At 49.2% G+C, this 18,332-nt stretch overlaps 1 protein-coding gene across 3 annotated transcripts in view; it reads right to left on the bottom strand.

The window, feature by feature from the left end:
- Positions 1–17,905, bottom strand: part of MLLT6 (MLLT6, PHD finger containing) — a 64,022-nt gene extending 46,117 nt beyond the window's left edge. For 2 of the 3 annotated variants that reach the window (XR_008234844.1, XM_052785358.1), the window contains exons 1-7: positions 17,778–17,905; positions 14,137–14,216; positions 9,065–9,119; positions 7,361–7,470; positions 6,795–6,898; positions 5,992–6,085; positions 4,640–4,747 (exon numbers count right to left, since the gene is read on the bottom strand). Coding sequence is in view for 2 of the 3 variants with exons in the window: in XM_052785358.1 (XP_052641318.1) it covers positions 4,640–4,747; positions 5,992–6,085; positions 6,795–6,898; positions 7,361–7,470; positions 9,065–9,119; positions 14,137–14,216; positions 17,778–17,886 (660 nt within the window). In the remaining variant the exon portion in view is untranslated. The remainder of the gene's footprint in view (positions 1–4,639; positions 4,748–5,991; positions 6,086–6,794; positions 6,899–7,360; positions 7,471–9,064; positions 9,120–14,136; positions 14,217–17,777) is intronic. The other variant, XM_052785359.1, reaches the window with a different exon arrangement.
- Between the last annotated feature and the right edge of the window lie 427 nt (positions 17,906–18,332).

Here is an 18,332-nt window from a genome sequence, read left to right as displayed (position 1 = left end):
TGCTCCCTCCCTTCTTTCCCAGGCTCTCTGAACTCCCTCACCCGAAGGAGGAGGCCTGGCTCTGGGCTGCAGCCATGGCAGCCGCAGCGAGGAGGAAGACGGCACCGGGCAGAGGGACGCTAAGCCCCTGCCTGCAACCTCACTTGCACCAGGGCCGTGCTGGGGATTTCACTGGTTTGCCTTGAGACACACTCGGAGTGCATGAAGAGTTTTTACGTAAGGACAGACGGCCAGGCCTCGCTGGGCTTTGTGTGCTCTCAAATTATTGCTGCATCCCCTGCTAATGGAAGGATTTGCTGGGGGCGGTTAAACACCCACATAATGAGAGGTCACAGAAAGCCAGTCAAGGATGCTATGAAACAAGGCTACTATAGCAAGATTAGAGCAGATTTAGGTTCAGTACTCCTTTGCAAAAAATCTGTGCTGGTCTTAAAAGCAGCCACTTGCATCCCACTTGAAAAAAATGTCCACTTTGCCCTTTGATGCCTGCGTGGACACAAATCTCCAAGAGGCAGACCTCCGTCACCAACTCGAATGCAAACACAAAGCCCCTCACAGACCCACTAGGTTTAGATTTCAGCCCAGTACAACTTCTCCAGTGTGCTAAATATGCCAGGCTGGATCCTTGGCTCGTATCCTCCACTGGCATCAGGTCTAGACAGACAGGGAATGGCAGGGGGGAGGCAGGCTCTGCCACGCATCTGCTCAGACGCCATGGGACTGGGGGCTCCTGCACTGCTCTGGCTGGTGCTAAAGGGGTAAGGGGGGAAGACAGACACAGCCCCTGTACCCCAATAAAGAGTCATCCCCTGCCGTGGCTAGGGAAGCAGTTCAGGAGCTAAAGATGTGTTATGATTGTGGAGAACTGGCTCTGTACCCAGACCTGAGGAACAACTGCTGGTGGGCTTACTTGCTCCAAGAGCCTGCTTCTCTTTCCTATGTCACTGGGCAGGGACCCTTCCTCTCATAACAAATGTCCCATATCCAAATTAAAAGTTCCCTGATTTTGCTTATGGGTTCCAGGTGTTCACTAAGAATAACACTGGACGAGTGTCTCCCTCCATGGGGTATACGCCTAAAAATGTTGTAGTGCATGTGCTCCCGTCTGCTCCTGGTGTGACAAATTTCATTCCACGGAGCGTGGTAACTTTTGTCTATGCATTTCAAGCAGACAATATAGGTGACAGAACATCTGTACTTCATTCAACCCCTGTGCGTCATCCAGCATTTTCTTGGTATTTAGCTATTGTTTTCTTTCTTTCTTTCTTCTTTCTTTTTTTAAACAAACAAACCCTGCAAAGGGTCCCACAGGGTAGAGCACACACATTGCAATACCAACCCCAAAGAAATAAATGGGGCTGGTTTTGCTAAGGCCTGGTATGTTCTGCAGAAAACCCAAAGCCTGGAGCTTTCCCATTTTCAGGACAGAGCAGAAGGAAATGCTTGGGCTGGTATCATTTGTGCCTGCAAGAGGCAGGGGATGCCAACGCTGGCTTGCAGTCCCACATCACAATTGTCCCTTGTTCCGCAGAGAACAAGACTCTTCACAAATGCTGAACTGTTTTACAGCAGGGCTTAGGAGTCCAAATCCCAAATCTTTGCTGTCTTACTGAAGCCACTGGGTTAAATCCTGTGCCCCTCACTTAGTCATTAACTCAGCCAGAGTTTTCCTCCATAAAGCCTAAGTAAACAGCCCCAGCCCTGCACTGGAAGGGAGCTGTCAGGCACTGAGCTCCTTCTGGAGCGGAGAGCCATGAGCACCTGCAGCCCGAGGACTCGCACACGCACTTTGGTCTGCTGCTGAGTGATCAGCTCCCCTGCAACGCCTCCAGCTCTGGGAGGACGGGACCAGCCAGCTGCACAGCTGGACAGGCTCAAGAAAAAGCTGTTCTACTTCAGGTCAGCACAGCAGCACACCCAGTTCCCCTGAAACATGTGCAATTAGATCATGCACTGCTAGTCACGTACTCCAAAACCATGTGGGAAGTAATGTTGCAACCCGCTTTTTGGGTACCCCTTCAAAAGGTCTCTGTTCCCGCACCGCCTCACACCCAGCCCTTCTTCCCTGCACTTTACAACCGCTCCCAGACCTGTAAACTCCCCAACACCCCTGGAAGCCGAGAGTGCCTTCCTTACCCTGCCCGTCTCAGCTGCTTTGCACACCTCGACCCCGTTTCCGTGCTGACTCCCCCGCTCTAAGCGGAAGAAGTTGATTTTGCACTTGCGCTGCGGCCATGCCAAGCAATCCCGGCCCTGGAAGGGGCCTCCATCGCATCTGTGGCTCGCAAACCCGATGAGCCATCAGGAGGGGAGAGCGGTGAGGCAGCAGCGAGACGGAGTCTCTGCACGTTTGTGGGGAACCCAGAGGCTAACAGTAGTGGCGAGCGCCACTGAGAAGCCTATAAATAAATCCATATTACTCCTGTTTTCGCTCTCCCCCTGGCGCTGACCTGCTTTCCAACCACAGCCGGGAAGCAGCACCACCCCTGCTCCTACCTGCCAGGCACGTGACTGTGCTCCCACCCCTGCCACCAGAAGCTGTGCAAATATAGAAACCCTCGTAGGGTCCCCAGCCTTGGACTTGCAGAGTCTGTCAGTTATAATTACAGCTGAGCTCTCCAAAGCTGCCGTCAATCACCCCGATCCTGCCCTCTCTCCCACCCCCTCTGCCTGCTTGTTGGCTAAAAATAGGACGTTCCAGTACAGCCGTTCACCTTGTGCCAAGCGCTTGCTCCCTGTCCATGGCACAGATGCTCTTTCTCCCTCCCGCCTCCTCCTCTCCTCGCAGCAGCTGAACACACAAGAGGAGTAAATATTCCCCATACGCTTTAGCCTTGTCGGCAGTAGGAAATTTACTGACTTGGTGTCGGCAGCAGGGTAGGCACCACTTTGTAAGTGAGGTTTGCCTTGTTTGCCCATGTATCAGGTACGGTTTGGGCAAGCTTCCCAAACACGTAATGGTCACGGTGGGCAGCGTTTCAAACTGGATATTGTGGGATAACCTCTGTAAATAAAGAAGGAGATGGCTTTCCTGCCCACAGAATTTATGGACTCTTAGCTGGGCATGCCAGGAGGGTGTCAGTATTAACTGATGGCCGTACTGCTTTTGAAAGCCTGGATGCCCTTGTGCCCTGGAGACTGGGCTGAGATCCATCAGACTTAGGCCACATAACCCACTGGAGCGTCATTGGGCTGTTTCTGGATGTGGGTCACTATCATTACCATTCAAAATTGCTCACGCATCATGAGGATGCCTACTGCAACAAGACAAAAACAAACAAACAAAGAGGTAAACAGCCAGACACCTATGGCAAGACTTAAAAGACCCATGCTGCAATTTGCAGGGGTATCACCAACTGTGTTTATACAACAAGGTAAATTTGGCTTTTGATATAGTGGAATATACCCAGAGGTTGCTTAGTAGAGTTAATTCTGGATTTCTGCTAACAAAAACAAGGATATGGCCCATATACTATTAAAAACTATCTGATCATACTGACAGTATTCCTGTACAAGTTATTTCTTCTTCAGATCCTACTCCACTGCTTTGGACAGATGGGGTACAAAGGCGGGTGGCAGTACTATGTTGTGGATTCTTGATATTGCAAAAGCTGTATCAAGAGGTAGGGAAGATTTCTTATTCTGCTGCCACTTGCCTCAGAACCTGAATCCTCCAAAACACGTGTGTCCTGCCTTTAAGGGCTATTTATTGTTTTAAATAACAAATACCTCACAAGCCTCCGGCCTCCTCATTTCTTTTGGTACAGACCCTTCCACACTGGAACCTGGACCCCTGTCAGAACCCAGGAGTCTGCTGGGATTCTGCCTTACACGTTCACTGCTGCTTTTCCTTGAAATATGAGCATTTGTCACGTGAGTCAGTTGGTTAATTATGAACCTTGGTGTGCTGTTAACATGTCCTGTAACACTGCAGCTGTTTTGATGAGTACATCTTAACCAGCAGAGTTAGATAACTACAGTACCAGTCAGATCCAGCACGCGATGTTCTTCGAAATAATTGTTTAACAAAAATAAACTATTTTCCCAGGTAGACTTGAAGCAGGTGGAACCCCTGTGGCTCGTTAATCTGACTAACAAAGTACTACCTAGTTTATACTAATTATTGTTCTTGCCTACAATTAACCTGCTGGCCACAATGCTGATTACTAATCAGTATCTTTTTGTCCTTTAAAACTTGGACTCTGGGATCTGAGGACAATGACCTCCAGTTTATATTCTCGAGCTGCTCATTTAAAACCACAGCCAAACTACTTCCACGCAGATCAACTCAGTAGCTGGAAACCATAGCACAATGTCATCCTCAGAGTGGACTTGCCACAAGACAGAAAAGAGAAAGTTGCGTGTTTCATAGGCATGTTCTGTCAGGAGCCCTCTGGCATAATCTGAACATGCAAACTTGGCCTCACATTCCCCATGGCTGTGCTGCTCTATTTGCATACACATTTCTAGAGGCCTGTTTAAAAACGCAGCCACTCTTCAGATCTCTGACTGTGAAACTCTTCGCAGAGTCAGAGCTCACCTGAGGAGCCATCGGTGCTCTCTGCACGGTCTTCCCCCTCTCACCTCCATTCCACACGACTGTGCCTCTCTGGATTGACAAACTCTGTGCAGATCTTACCTTCTTTGGCCTTTCGTGGTGGGATACATGCTTCTCTTGAGCAGGGGATGTGGATCGACTCCTTCTTCCAGCAATGAAGGAGCTACCTCCAGAGTGACGTGAGGTCTTCTGAGGTAAGTGGGGAAGGGGAGAGGAGTTGGAGAACAGGAGAAAAAGAAAAAGAGAGAGAGAGAGGAAACAGTGTTATAGAGTCCAGCTTTCACTGTTACAGCGAGCAAAGTTACAGTAAATGGCTTGTCTACCACATGCAGGACCAAACTCTTTTTTTGTGCCAGATGCCCAGCCTGGTTCCTAATGTGGGGACCACAGCAGATACCATACTAGGGGGCTTACGAACGGCATGTAGATCTAACTCCCCAAATCCTTTGTTCTTGGTGGCCCATGCACACTGACACTTGTACAAGAAAGGCACAGCTGCTAAGAGACCATTCTGTAAACAACGAGATAAACGGTAGCAGCAATGTTGCTTAGACAAGCCAGTCCTCCTGAACAGCAGTGTCTAGCGTCAGTTTTGAGCGGAGCATGGGGGGGGGTGTGGAAGGAAGTCCTGTTCTCAGACTCCAGGCACTAGCAGAAGTCCTGCTATCTGTCTGAGCATCAGTAAACTTGATACAGAGCTACACTTGTGTCAGATACTGAGGGTACCTGAAGGGCAGGGAAGGTGTCCCCCAGTTTGACTTTGAGGGGAAGCTCAAGACATCAGTCACTGTATGTGACAGCACTGATAAGCAGGAAGAAAAGTGGGAAAAGCCAGCAACAAAGGAGCCACTGAGACATAAAGCTGTAGTGAGAGGATCAGTTTCCTTTTTGCTGGAGGGAGGAGAGCAGGTGTCTACTAATTATGCAGAACAGGAAAAGTTCCTCTTTTTCCTCTCAGTACTGTAATTAATAGGGGAAATCCTTTGCCCCAAATACCCCTCAAACAGTGAATGACTCTGTGTCTCTTCTGGGCTGTCTCTGTCCTCAGGCAGAAGTTCTGGCTGTTCCGTGTTACCCTCCTGCCCAGGGTGCCTGAGCCATACCCCTAATTCCCTGGAGCAACAAAAGATCATGGCTGCTCTCCTTTCTTGGGACTTACCTTTCAGCCATACAGAGTGGGTCAGGGAAGCCAAAACAGATGGGAAGAATTCAAGCCCTAATTTTGAAAATGGGTTTAAAGCTGCTATAGAAATGCAAAATATAAATTAATCTTTATTCCTAAGTGACTCTGATGGCTGAAAAGGGAAGCAGGCTGCAGGCCTTGTTTATGTGTTCTTGGTGTTTCTTACTGCTCTGAGCACAGACACAATCTAGGATGAATACAAGCGTTTTATGTGACAAAAAACCTCCATTGCAGGGATGAAGAAACTCACCATTTTATTGAAGTGGTACTTGCAGTAGCCACAATATTTGACATTGTCGACTTCTAGGACTTCCTCTTCACATAAGAGGCCAGCCATCTGGGCACTGAAATACACGCAATTAGGAGGAGGATAAAGCAAATTGTACAGCCAGACCACATATCCCATCAAAGGGCAAAGAATAGTTCAGAATACCCAGGCAGGGTCTTGAAGTTTCCTATTCTGCTCGTAAATGGTACGGAAGGAGGGGAAAAAAGTTCAGACTATTTTTAATTCATATTCAGATCTTCAAAATTGTCAGTACTTTTCTAGCAGATTGTTTTGCAATTTTTGTTTTTCTTAAGGGAGGCTGGGAGACCAGTAACAATTCCAGTGAAAGACATATCATGAGCAAGGATCCATGTAAAGCTGGGAATCTCCCTGTTCTGCTGATAAGCAATGTTGTTTTCAGGCTGCAAGGGTAGGTGAGGATATCAGCCCTTAAAATCACATCATCTAGATGATACTCTTGCATGTGCTCTGCTGGAGAAGGAACATTCCTGGGTTGTGACTCACCTCTTCTCTTCTTGGATTCCACATAGTCTTAGGGAAATCCCCAGCCTTCGTTCTCAGCAGGGAAGGCTTACTGGTGAAACCTCAGCCTTCCTGGGGAAGTTCCCCTCACAAACTCAGCAAGGATGAGATACTCCTTGCACAAAATAAACCCAGGGTGATTAGCCCAACTCCCCACACAACCCATTTAGTGCGGCCTCAAAGCCACAACAGCAAAACCAATAGCTGGGGCTATTCTTGGGGTGATGCTGCGGGGGACTCACCAGGTGACATGGAAAGCTTGCCGGCAGCCGTGTCGGTTACAGGCCATGCATGCTCCAGAGGCTGCTTTGCTCTCCCTGCCCTGCTCTTCACAGATGTAGCAGGTCTGCAAAAAAAAAGGAAAAGTGCTCACTCAAAGAAGCAGACAAAATGTCTGCTTCACTCTCACTGTTCACCAGGAGACAAAGCCTTCAAGAACTCATAACTCTGTGGCTAGTCATCTCCCTCCTATGACAACAGCTCTGGGTTATTTCTCAGTGGCATGCGCAAAACTCATGCATCTTTTTCTCCCCAAATAACAACTGTGTCAGATCAAAATGTGGAGTAACCAACATGCAACTCCCAAGGCAGAGATTGCTCAAGTTGCAGGGAGTTGGGCAAGAGAAAAACAGAGGACCAAAAAGGTATTTACAAGAACAGGGATTTACTTTGTAAGTTATTTTTAAAGGAATCTGAGTACCTGGAAATTCAAATAAATTGGATGGGAGATGTGGTAGGATAAGATGACCCCAAAAAGCCAAGGTGGGGTAGGTACGCTTGGGGCAGCAGGAGAAAGAGATGGCCTTACCTTGTTGAAGCGGTCGTGGGGTACATACTGCAGGACAATTGGCTCCATGGTGAGCACGTTGGCAAACTGCACCTCTGGGATGTACAAAGCACAGACGACATGGGCCCACCCTGGGGAAGCAAACAAGACAGAGAGCGGAGATTCACATGGGACAACCCAGAAGAGTCTTAAACTCAGACAGGGCTGCAGACAAGCATGGGAGGGAGAGAACGAAGAGTGTAGGAAGGGAGCCAACTTAAGTTAGATGTTAGATTTGAAATACTGCTTGTTCTAACTTGGTTAGGAATCAAATCCTTTGTGGGTGAAAGATAGACGGATACCACCTCCAGATTAAATAAGAAAGCAGAGATTTCTTTGGGAAAAGAAATGTGCAACGCTCATCGTTCTTAAAAGCACCCCCTCAGGACTTGAGACCCGGAATTGAAGACCTAACCAAACCCAGGAAAAGCATCCAAGCAGTAAATGATGCTGATGGGACAGGTTTGACGTGTAGTCCCATGCCACTGTAAACAAAGCTCTCTTTATTGGCTGTTATCAACGGCTAAAGAAGGCTCTTTTTCAGCAAGCCAAGTTAGATCAGAATCTAAATCCACCAAGACACTCCCGTAATCAGATGTGTAAGTTGAAATTCCATCTGGTCAGCAGAGAACTGAGAAAGTTTGAAGGTCAGGAGCCTTAGGGGGCTGATCCATACCAGTATGGCTACTGCACTGGAAGGATTTAGCTAGAATTAGGATGGATTCACCTGGGCAGGTGGAACCGAACTTCATGATTACAGAATCATACAGCACTGTAAGTACTTGGGCTATATAATTCTGTACAGTGACACGGCTGTAACACTTCTTGTGCCTGTCTACACAGACCTGATCAAACCATGCAGTAACATGTTTGGAAGAAGATGCTGTCTTATTATAAACCAATCCCCCAACACAATACTTGTGCTATTGCACTAAGGCTCTTGGCACTTATGACCAGCTCTAGCAGATGCTTCTACAAAATACCCTGGACTTAGCGCTTCTTCTTTAAATATGGGATCTATCAGAATAAAGACCTCCTTGCCTAATTTAACCCTTTGTGTATTAAGGTAAGTGGCAGGTAAGTACAGAAGCCTTTCTGAAAAATAAGATTTTGAGAAAAATTAAGTTTGATCTATACAGCCAGCAGCATCAATAGCTGCAAGCTCTGACAACTGAAATCAGACTCCACAGTACTTTGCAGCACCAGAGGCTGAGAAGCATCAATGATGAGCAGATAAGACCTGCAGAGAAGAACATCTTTACTGCGTCCTGTCCCTGCTCTCAGATGGGTACTCAAGGCTGAGGCTCTCTTAACTCGAGGATCACACTGCTGCTGTGCAAGCATGCAGCAAATAACACTGCAACTTCCACATTTCTGTAAACTATGCCAGATCGTGCACTGATTCCTGCGAGGTTAAACTCAAGGAACTGCACATTTCAGGGACTGTGCTCTGATGCCAGCCAGAGGTCAGGCAGGTTCCCCCCCAGGGAAAGGTCTTCTCACTGTGGAGGTTTCAAAAAGTGAAGTTTTTGTGAGAAAAAGGTAGAGTGTTTTCATTCCTCTGGAGCCTCCAACCTTCCCTTTCTGGTGACATAGGCTCAGAAATGAATTATTTTGCGCCTGGGACAGCTGCCGAGTCCCCAGAAGCTCTGCACGACATACCCGGCTCTGCGCAGAAGTACTCACCTCCGTTGTCGGTCCGTTTCAGGGCTCCATCTTTGTGGGGACACAGTTCACATCTCTTGAAATTAAGCAGAAACAACAAGTTTAATCTAACTCCCAGGGGCGCAGGGCCAGAAAAGAGATGATTCATTTACAACATGGTTATGAAAGATGGGGCTGCTTTCAAAGAGAGGAAGTGGAAGAAGGGCTGAGGGCGGTTTGGGTGCAAAAAGATACTCTGACACAGCTCAATATCGTCCTGTCTGACGGGGACGTGTTTAAAGCCTCAGTCCAAGAGCCACAGGGCTACAAGCGAACCTTGACTTTCACAGGGCTTTTAAAAAAAAAAAGTTTTAGACTTTGTGGTTGGGGAGTAAAACTGAAAACCATGACTCAGAGAGCAGAAGGCAAATAAAAAGAAGCCATTAACTATCTTGGTCTCTTTCCTTCCTTCCTTCTCTCGTGACATTTTTTTCCACTCTCATGAGAGGTGGGTGAGGCTGTCGTGACATTTTTGCTGGCAGGGCGTGGGGGGCCATGGCGAGCCTGGCCCCAATAGCTGGGACTGGCAAGCGGGCACCCTGCTTTCCCCCAAACCCAGCCTCGGGGGTGGCTGAGGTGTAATGGAGAAGGCGTGAGGGGAACGTCATCACCAGAGAGTCCCTGCCGCCCGGGAGGGTGGAGGAACCTCCCTCAGCGCCATCATGCCGGGCGGGAGGCCGCAGGCCCAGCATCGTGGTGGGCTGTGAGGGACGGAAGCGACCCTGCGCCCCTTTCCACGCCCGGCCACTAATGGCTGCTTTTGGGGAAAACCGTGAGGGGGAGACACGCTGTGTCCTCCACCGGGGACCGGCAGCCACAGGGTGATCGGAGAGATGAGCCCCCTCACGCCAGGTCCCCCGGGGCAGGGAGGCCTCCAAGGCCAGCGGCGGCCCCAAACCTGCCGAAGGGTCTCCCCTCACGGCCAGGGTGGGGAACGCGCCTCACCTCCCCACCACGCACACCCGGCGAGCGGATGGGGAGAGTCCGGCCAGGCGGGACGGCGAGAGCCGGGGAAACCCAGCGCCACGGCCCTCGGCGCCATTCCTCGCCTCGCAGCGGACAGCGAGGCCTTGCGCTCATTTTTCCCGCCTCACTAATTTCAGCCCTGCCCGGCCATCGTCGGCCTCCACGTCGGCCGATCGCCACGTGAGGGCTCTCCCCCGGCCATAACGCCCTTTGGAAGCGTTGGTGGAAGGTGGGGTGGTTTCGGGGCGCGTTGCCACACATGGGGGAACACGCTCCCAGCCCCGAGGGCTTCTCCTGGGCTGAGCCGCCCGAAAACGGTTGCTGTCTTCTCATGGCATCACTCAGGGAAAATTTCTATGTGCTTTTTGTTTTCTTTGACTTTAAAAAAGGCCCGAAAACCTGCGAGGCGCAAAACTTTTCCTGCCCCAGTAGAAATGTCCGATTTGTTAAAACAAACAAAACAAAACAAAAAAACCCCTGCTTTTCTGTGAAAAATGTGCCTCGTCAGAAAGTTTTGAAATGAGGTGCCCGGTGTCAAAGCGAGACGGTGGGCTGAGCCGCTACGAGTGTGTGGGACCTGGTGCTCTCGCCTGCCCACGCTTTGCCGTGATTGCTCGGCTCTGGCAAGCGTAACGGGGCAGGTGCTCCGTGCCACGAAAAACACCAACGTATTGAGCAATAACTGGCCGTGAGCAAAAGCCTCTGCCACTAAGTAGTCCCTGAGGACCTTCCACAAAGGTGGTTTTCCTCAAGCAAGATTTCCTCTGCTGAAATTTTACCTCTTGGACAGACGGGCACAATAAATAGGATTGCAATGCAATGGGCGGCAGAGAGGCTCAGCCCGATCCTCGGAACACTTTTGTGGGAGTTAAGTGTGTGGGGCTGTCAAACAGGCACCTTTGGCAAGCACGAAATCCCCGTGATAACATATAAATAAGAGATGAGGGGACAAAGACCAGTGCTGTCGTCAGCAGCCCATCTCGCTGTCCCTGCAACTTAGTTTGAAATATGGATGCATGACCACAGGAGGTGTTTCTCACTGCTCCTGGTTAGGTCCGGGCTGCCAGAGGGCTGGAGAGCTGCTCTCACAATTACTATGGAAAGCCCGGCAAAGCCAAGACAGAAAAAGAACTGGGTTAACTGAGACACTGTAATAAGAAATTTGCACTTGAAAAGGCCCCTCCGCTCTCCCCTCCACCCCTCAGATCAAAGCGGCTCTCCCACCATGCGATTAGCAAAGCTCTGATTGTAACAAGAGGGGTTAACAGCTCCATCGGCCCCACACAAGACTTTTAATAGCCCTGCCTCGAAATGACAGCTAAAGCCTTCACATGATCCCTCACATGAGTGCCCTCTGGCCATTGCAGCTCACCGGGCTTCCTAGACAATTTGATTACAAAGTGGATGGGCTTTCAGTTGCTTACTGTAAGCACAATAGCATCCACAGCATCCTTTAGGGACCTGAGCATCTGAGGAGGGGTTACGAGCAGGGATTAGTGGTACCTCTTCCTTTTATTCAACCTGCATAGGCCAAGGCAGTCTCCAGGGGTTTTTATTTCAACTCTGGGAAAAGAGCAGAGCTTGGCTGATTTAAACCAGGTTGTAATGGGTAAGGTTAGAGCTCCTGACCCTTGGGGCTTCTAACTCCAGGATCTACCACCAAGCGACTACACCTGCCAACTGAAAGTTAGGGCTCCTGAGCTCTCTTTCCAAAGCTGAAGAGGGGATGGAGTCCATCTCTCCAAAGGAGAGACACAGAAGTCAGGAGACCTATGTTTTAAAACACTCGTGAAGAAGTGCAATATTCTCCATGCCTCTGTATCTCATTTTCAAAGCAAAAGCATCAATATTTAGTCAATAAATATGGACAAAGCTTGTAAACTGCTTTAAGATTCTTCTATGAAGGCAGATGTGGAAAGAAAAACATTGTTGTTTTTCAAAGGAATTTACCACGCAGTCATTATGAAAGAAATACGAATATCAATTCATCCTGCTGCTGTTGCCAGTGTATTTTGCACTCAAATAGCAGCATCTCTCCTTCAAGATCCTCAAGGCAGTGTCTGCAGGCCGATAACGCCCCTTTTACAGCTGGAGAAAGCCAGGCACAGATAGGTGCCGTGAAACCCCAGGGCAGTGGCAGAGTCATACCCTCCAGCCTCGCTGGACCACAGAGCCCAAATTCAAAGTGTTTTAGTAACAGAGCCATGCACAGATCTCATAAGACCTGACTCATTTCCCTTACTCTGATCATGCTGTTCTCTACATCAAAGAACTAGATTCTTTTTAAGTATTTACCCATCTGCGTGTCTGTTGCTATGACTGCTGGTGTTTAACTGAAAAGGTGAGGGATTTAGATAGGAAATCATCCCCAGCTCTGCTTAGGAAGGAAGATTATCACTGTTCAGTTATTATAGTAGCAGGGCTGAATGCCACAGGACTGAATGGCATGACTGAAGCCCACCACGCATTGTCTAACAGATTTCACCGAGGGTGAGTTAAATAAGGAGCCACCTGCAGGGGTATTGTTTTCTTGTTACCTCGGAGGCAGTTTGAAGTGTGTAATGTGCAAGTGAAAAGTTACAGTCCTTGCAATGAGCACAGGTGAGGAGGACTTGTGTGTACATGTATTACTACACCTTACATTGAATTGTAGCTAACACTGAAGAGCTTCTCTCTGCCTGCACGGTTGGGAGCGCCGCGGGAAGGAGGCCCATGAAATCCAAATTCCTTTCTTTGCTACGAAACTATCTGCAGGATGTAAAACCACTCAAAGACACATTTGATCTTCTTTACTGCAGCACACATAAAAGCAGCATCTTACAATGGGAAAAGAGCTCAGGTCTGAAAGTCTGGTCTTGTTTACACTCCCACTTCAATGAGGAATGAGTTAATGCAATGTAGAAAGCATGGTACAGATACCTAATTCCCCCATTCGCTCATCTTTGCCAAGTTCTTTGCCCATCTGTGAAACAGATTAAACTTTTGTACTGCAGCAAGCAGAGAGCCCAGCTGAGATGAAGCACGCTATTTGCTCAGGCCTGCACAGATAGCATATTCAGAGGTCACCTACATCAGTTTCGCTAGGTGTGTACTTTAGAAAAGATTTAGCTAAACCAGTTCCGAAGGCAGTGCAGGCATTAATAAATGTTGTTTGTGCTGACTGAGGCCTTCTGTACTTAAGGAACACCGAAGTTTAATTTAAATCCATCTTTAAGGAATCGAAGGGAGGAAGCTATCCCAGATTTACTGTATGGCAAAAGCAGCATCTATGGCATAACTAACATGTTAAAGATCTACACCCCAGTGCCTCAGTAGTTGGTTTGTGCAGCCGTATCTGATAAGGGCTCGCATGGGAAGTTATTGCAGAGTAGCTGGTGTGCTATAAACTCACAGCCTAGTCTACTGCACAAATAACTTCGCCACATAGACAGACCTAAGAGGCAGTCCTGGCCTGATTGTTTCCACTTTCCTGCCTCACCGGGAAATGCCAGAATTAATTAAGAACATTTGTAAAGTGTTCTATACTGCTAAATTGCTACTTAGACAGAAACTAAACCCTGATCCAGCTTCCTGTCATTTTCTCTGCTGTTTTACAAACTCGGAAGACTTTATGCAGGAGACTGTTGCTGCGAGATATGAATGCCAATCCATCCTGTCAGTCAGTATGATAACTCTGACAGTATAGCAGCATCTCAGGTGATGCCAACTTCCCTCCACTCCAAAACTTCCTGAGGAGCTGAATAGAAAAAACAGCAGGGAAACCACCTTTTAGAAGAATGCCATTATTTTTTTAAAAGATTGAGGTCTCTAGAATCAAAAATTTTGTCACTGATAACTTGCTTAAAAGCACCTCTGGCAGCATCTTCATCAAAATTGCTAATAGCATTGTATAAAATTGCTTGATACAATTATTCCTATTGTACAAACAAGATATAGCAGGTTACAGGCAGAGCTGGGATTACAATCACAGTAGTGCTGAAATGCCAGGCTCTATCACTTTTGCCAGGGGACCACACTGGTTCCAGCAGAGACATGAAGGGCATCGAACGAACCTATTTAGTGTAAGTACAAGCGTGCTTCGTACTCACCACCCTGGCGGCTCTCTCTTGAGATTCACATTTCCGACAGAACCAGGGTCCGGTAGGAACCTGGACAATTCCATAGCAAGCTGGAAGAAAAGCAAAGAGAGTTCATTAGACCATCTTTAAATTGACTGTTTAGTTTCTCAGTTGTATATAAAAGTTTGCCAGAGCTGTTATCAGTCAGATATGGGTGACAAAACCAAAAATTACAACTACGCAGCATTTTATTCCTCTTTCTAGTTTCCATAGCCAGCAACAGCAGACTGCCTTTTGCAACAGGTCCAGTGTTATACGTTTATTCCAGTTTTCAAATAAGCTCATGCCCAGTATCAAAAATTCTTATGAAAATGTGGCCTAAGTGGGAATCGAGTGCTTCATAAACTGTGTCTAATTCTGGTCTAGAAAACACAAATGGAACAATTTCTTACCCCTTAACTTTTCAAGTGTCACTAGCGATCTAAATATAAAATTACGAAATGGATGGCTATGAAGCACCTTAACCATAATTAGGACTAAGAGAAAATCTCAGCATCATGAAGGAAATCATCTCAGTGAGAATTCAGACAGGCACCAAGCAAAACTCCCATTTCTTCTGCACGCCCTCAAGTCTGTAAGTCACACCCAGCGGCAGCCTTTTGCAGCATGCTTCCAAGATCACTGAATTCAGGCTTTTTAGGACTACTCCTGGGAACAGGTTCTGTGTCAATGCAAATTTCCAGCTGATAACCCGACAAAGCTGCTGCTTTTGCAAAGCTATACCACGCGTCCCTCTTGCTTTCTACATCACTCTTGATGCTCTCAGGGTCTCCCTCTGCAAGCTGCAGCTCCCAGTTCTCTAAAATTAGCTCCCTTCTCTGATGGGGCAATGTGGCTTGAAGGCTGTTCACCTTCTTCGGCCATCTTCATCATCTAACCATCCAAGGATGGTCTTTGTGAGTCCCAAAGGAAGCGTTTCTGACCCTGAAAGGGCTCTTAGCCACCACGCAGGTGGGTTTAAAGCAACAGAGGCTGGTAAAGATAGTGGTAAGAAGTAAGGCTATGCATCTCAGACGAGGGTATAGAAGTCTCTGAGGAAAGAACAAATTATATCTTCCTTATTCCACCTTCAAATGCAAACTGGCGGTTGGAATGGAATCCCAGTCACTTGAGACATTTGAAACTAGGTTGGACAAAGCATCTGAAAATATCCTGCTGGAAGCAATCCTGTGATGTTCCCTGGGGGATGGACCAGACACGACCCGCAATAGGTTCTCTCCATCTCTCTAACATCTATTATTCCACATCAGCCAGGAAAACGAATGCAATTGTAGAGTTAAACCAAAAGAGCTGACTGCAAGATGAGCCAAGGCGTACACATAAGAAAATAGAAACTACATGAAAGCAATGACAGAGGAGCCTGCCTTGGGTCCATCTTTAGCAGTGGGCTTAGGGCCAAAAGCAAGCACTCAGCTGGAGCCAGTGCAAGCTTCTGTGCCCACTGCTTCAAAAAGGAAGAAAACAAGGAAGAAAACAAGGAAAAATGCGGAACATAAGTAAGGCAGAGTTGAAAATACGGTTTGTAAATGTTCTTAACTATCTTATTAGAGTCTTAATTTGCAATCAGACGTTTTTGTTAACATTTTGAATTTTTTACTGGAAGGGTAAGATTTCTAACCATCATCACAGGAATGCTACTGATACTTTTAAGAATCAGCCCTAATGTGTAGCTATAATGTACCTTTTAAAAAAATACCGTGTTCTCTATTTAACTGTACAATCATTTCAAAAGGTAACTTTGGTTTGTGGATATTCAAGCAGTACAAAGAGATACCAAACCCAGTGTGTGATTGCATGGAATGAGACTAGATGACCCAGATGATCCTCTACAGTGGTTTGTTTCTATTTAAGAAATAAAAGCCTACCAAAACACTACACTACTGCTAGGTTTATAAGCAGGCTTTAAAAAGAGGGTTGAAGAACATCCACTACACACTGCTACACTCCTTATGAATTACTATATCCTGAAGGACTCTTACAAGACCTAAACAGACAGTTGTGTTTCCAAACACACAAGCGGTGCCCTCTCTGAGACTTTTCTAACATGCTCCAACTCTACCTAAACAATGCTACGCGCCCGCTTCCCCGCCGCTGCAGCAAACACATCCAGTCTCCGAACCTGCGCGGGCCTAGAAACAGGCACCCTAAAAGAATAAAAGCATTGTACATTTGAAACTGTTCTTGCACATTTGAAACTGTTCTTGCCAGCAAACGAAAGTGTTTATATTAATCTTGGGAGTGGGCATAAGGATGCCAATGCCCTTTATCTCCCTCCAAAAAAGACAGCGATGATCTAGCATGGGGTTTGATAAATAACGGGAAGAACGGAACACTTACACCAGCAAAATTCAAACAGAAAGAAGTGTCCCTCCAGAGAGACCCTTACATGCTGCCAGGTCACTCAGCCTGGAGAGGTTGCCTGATGACAGGAGACACCCAAGCATCGCTTGCGAATGAAGAGAAATCCCCCGCAAGTTTTGCTTCCTCCTTTTAACTCCTCTTTAGTCACTTGGTTGTAAGCGACTTCTTACTAAAGCCCTGAGCGCGGACACACCAAACACACGAAAAGCTAAAGAAAGCCCAACCTACAGACCCAGAGACCTGCGCCTGACAGGCGGGCAGAGGCAGAGCAGGACACATTCGCAGCTGGAGACAGGAGCGTGCATCAAGACACCGAAGGAGAGATTGTACAGGAAGAGGCTGGAGATGTGCTGGTAGATGGATAGGATAATAATAGATGGAAAAACAGACATGCCAGATGAGACCAGAAACCTTCGTGTTATTCAAAACAAACCAACCAGGATAATCACCGTGCCTTTCTGCTGGATTAGAACGAAAGCAAATACATATTTTTTTTAATTTTTTTTTTTTTTTGGTGTGTGTTCGGAGACCCGAGGACAAACTTTCCAGTCCGATACCGTGTGTTAGGGGCGTGCTCCAAGTCATTTAAAATGCAAATAGCCCATATCTCGGGGGGGGGGGGGAGGAGGAGAAGGGCTGCCTTCCTCCCTGCCCTTGGAGGAGGCAGCTCCGGGCCCCGCGGCCGCCCCCGGGGGGGTTACCCGGGGCCATGTGCGGCAGCGGGCCGAACCGAGGGCACCGGACCCCCCCGGCGGGGGGGGGCTGCGGCTCTTCCCGACCCGGCGCTGCCCTCCTCCCGGCCCGGGGCTCGCCAGCCCGCCCTTCCCGGGGCACCGGGGAGGGGGACCCCGGGCTCCACCGCCCCCCCCCCCCCCCAAGGAAGCGGCCGGCCGGCCCTCGGTAACGAGCACCCCCCGAGCACCGGGAGCTTCGTGCCCCCCCCCGGGGGCGCGCAGCTGATAGCCAACTCCGCTCCCCTCCTCGCCCCCGGCACACCACGCTCCCCGCCCGCCCCCCCCCCCCCGCCCGGCTCCTCCGCCGAGCCAGGCCAGCGGCGACACCGTTATTTTGAACAATAGGGATAAAACAAAGCCCCCCCCCCCGCCGCCGCCTCCGCACCACCACCACCACCACCACCCCCGGCCTCCCCGGGGCGCCCGGGGGAGGAGGAGGAGGAGGAGGCGGCGGCGTCGCCGCCCCGGCCCCGCTGTGCCCCGGTGCTGGCGGCGGGGCCGGCCCCGGTGCCTTACCTTGGTGCACCGCCACATTGCAGCCGTGCCCGTCGCAGTACACCAGCGGGTTCTCCGCCCAGCCCCGCTCATCAGAACAGACACAGCAGCCTCCCACCATCTCCTTCATACTTCCATGAGGGTTTCCTTCCCCCCCCCCCCCCCCGCCTCCCTCTACGCACACACTCCTCCCTCCTCCTCCTCCTCTTCTCCTCCTCCTCCTCCTCCTCCTCCGCGCTCCCCCCTCCCCGCTCGCAGCCTGCCTTTCACACGGCCGCCCCGCGAGGGGAGCGGGGTGTCCGACCCCCCGTGGCGGCAGCGAGGAGCCGGGCGGTGCTGGGGGGGGGACGACACCCGGGGGCGGCGAGCCCCCGCCCCGCACGCTCGCCCCGCGCCCATGCACACGCACGGGGACACACACACGCACACACACACACACACACACACAAACCCACTCCCCCCCCCCCCGCCTCCCGCCTATACAATCATGGCAGCGCCGCCCGCATGCTCCGGTAAAATTTGAGGTTCAGGGATTGCAGGCTGGCTGGGTCGGGTGCATTTCTTTGCGTGCCTCTG

This window comes from Harpia harpyja, chromosome 4 (genome assembly GCF_026419915.1).
Source record: "Harpia harpyja isolate bHarHar1 chromosome 4, bHarHar1 primary haplotype, whole genome shotgun sequence".
NCBI classification, from domain to species: domain Eukaryota; kingdom Metazoa; phylum Chordata; class Aves; order Accipitriformes; family Accipitridae; genus Harpia; species Harpia harpyja.
This window is presented reverse-complemented; position numbering and strand designations above follow the sequence as displayed.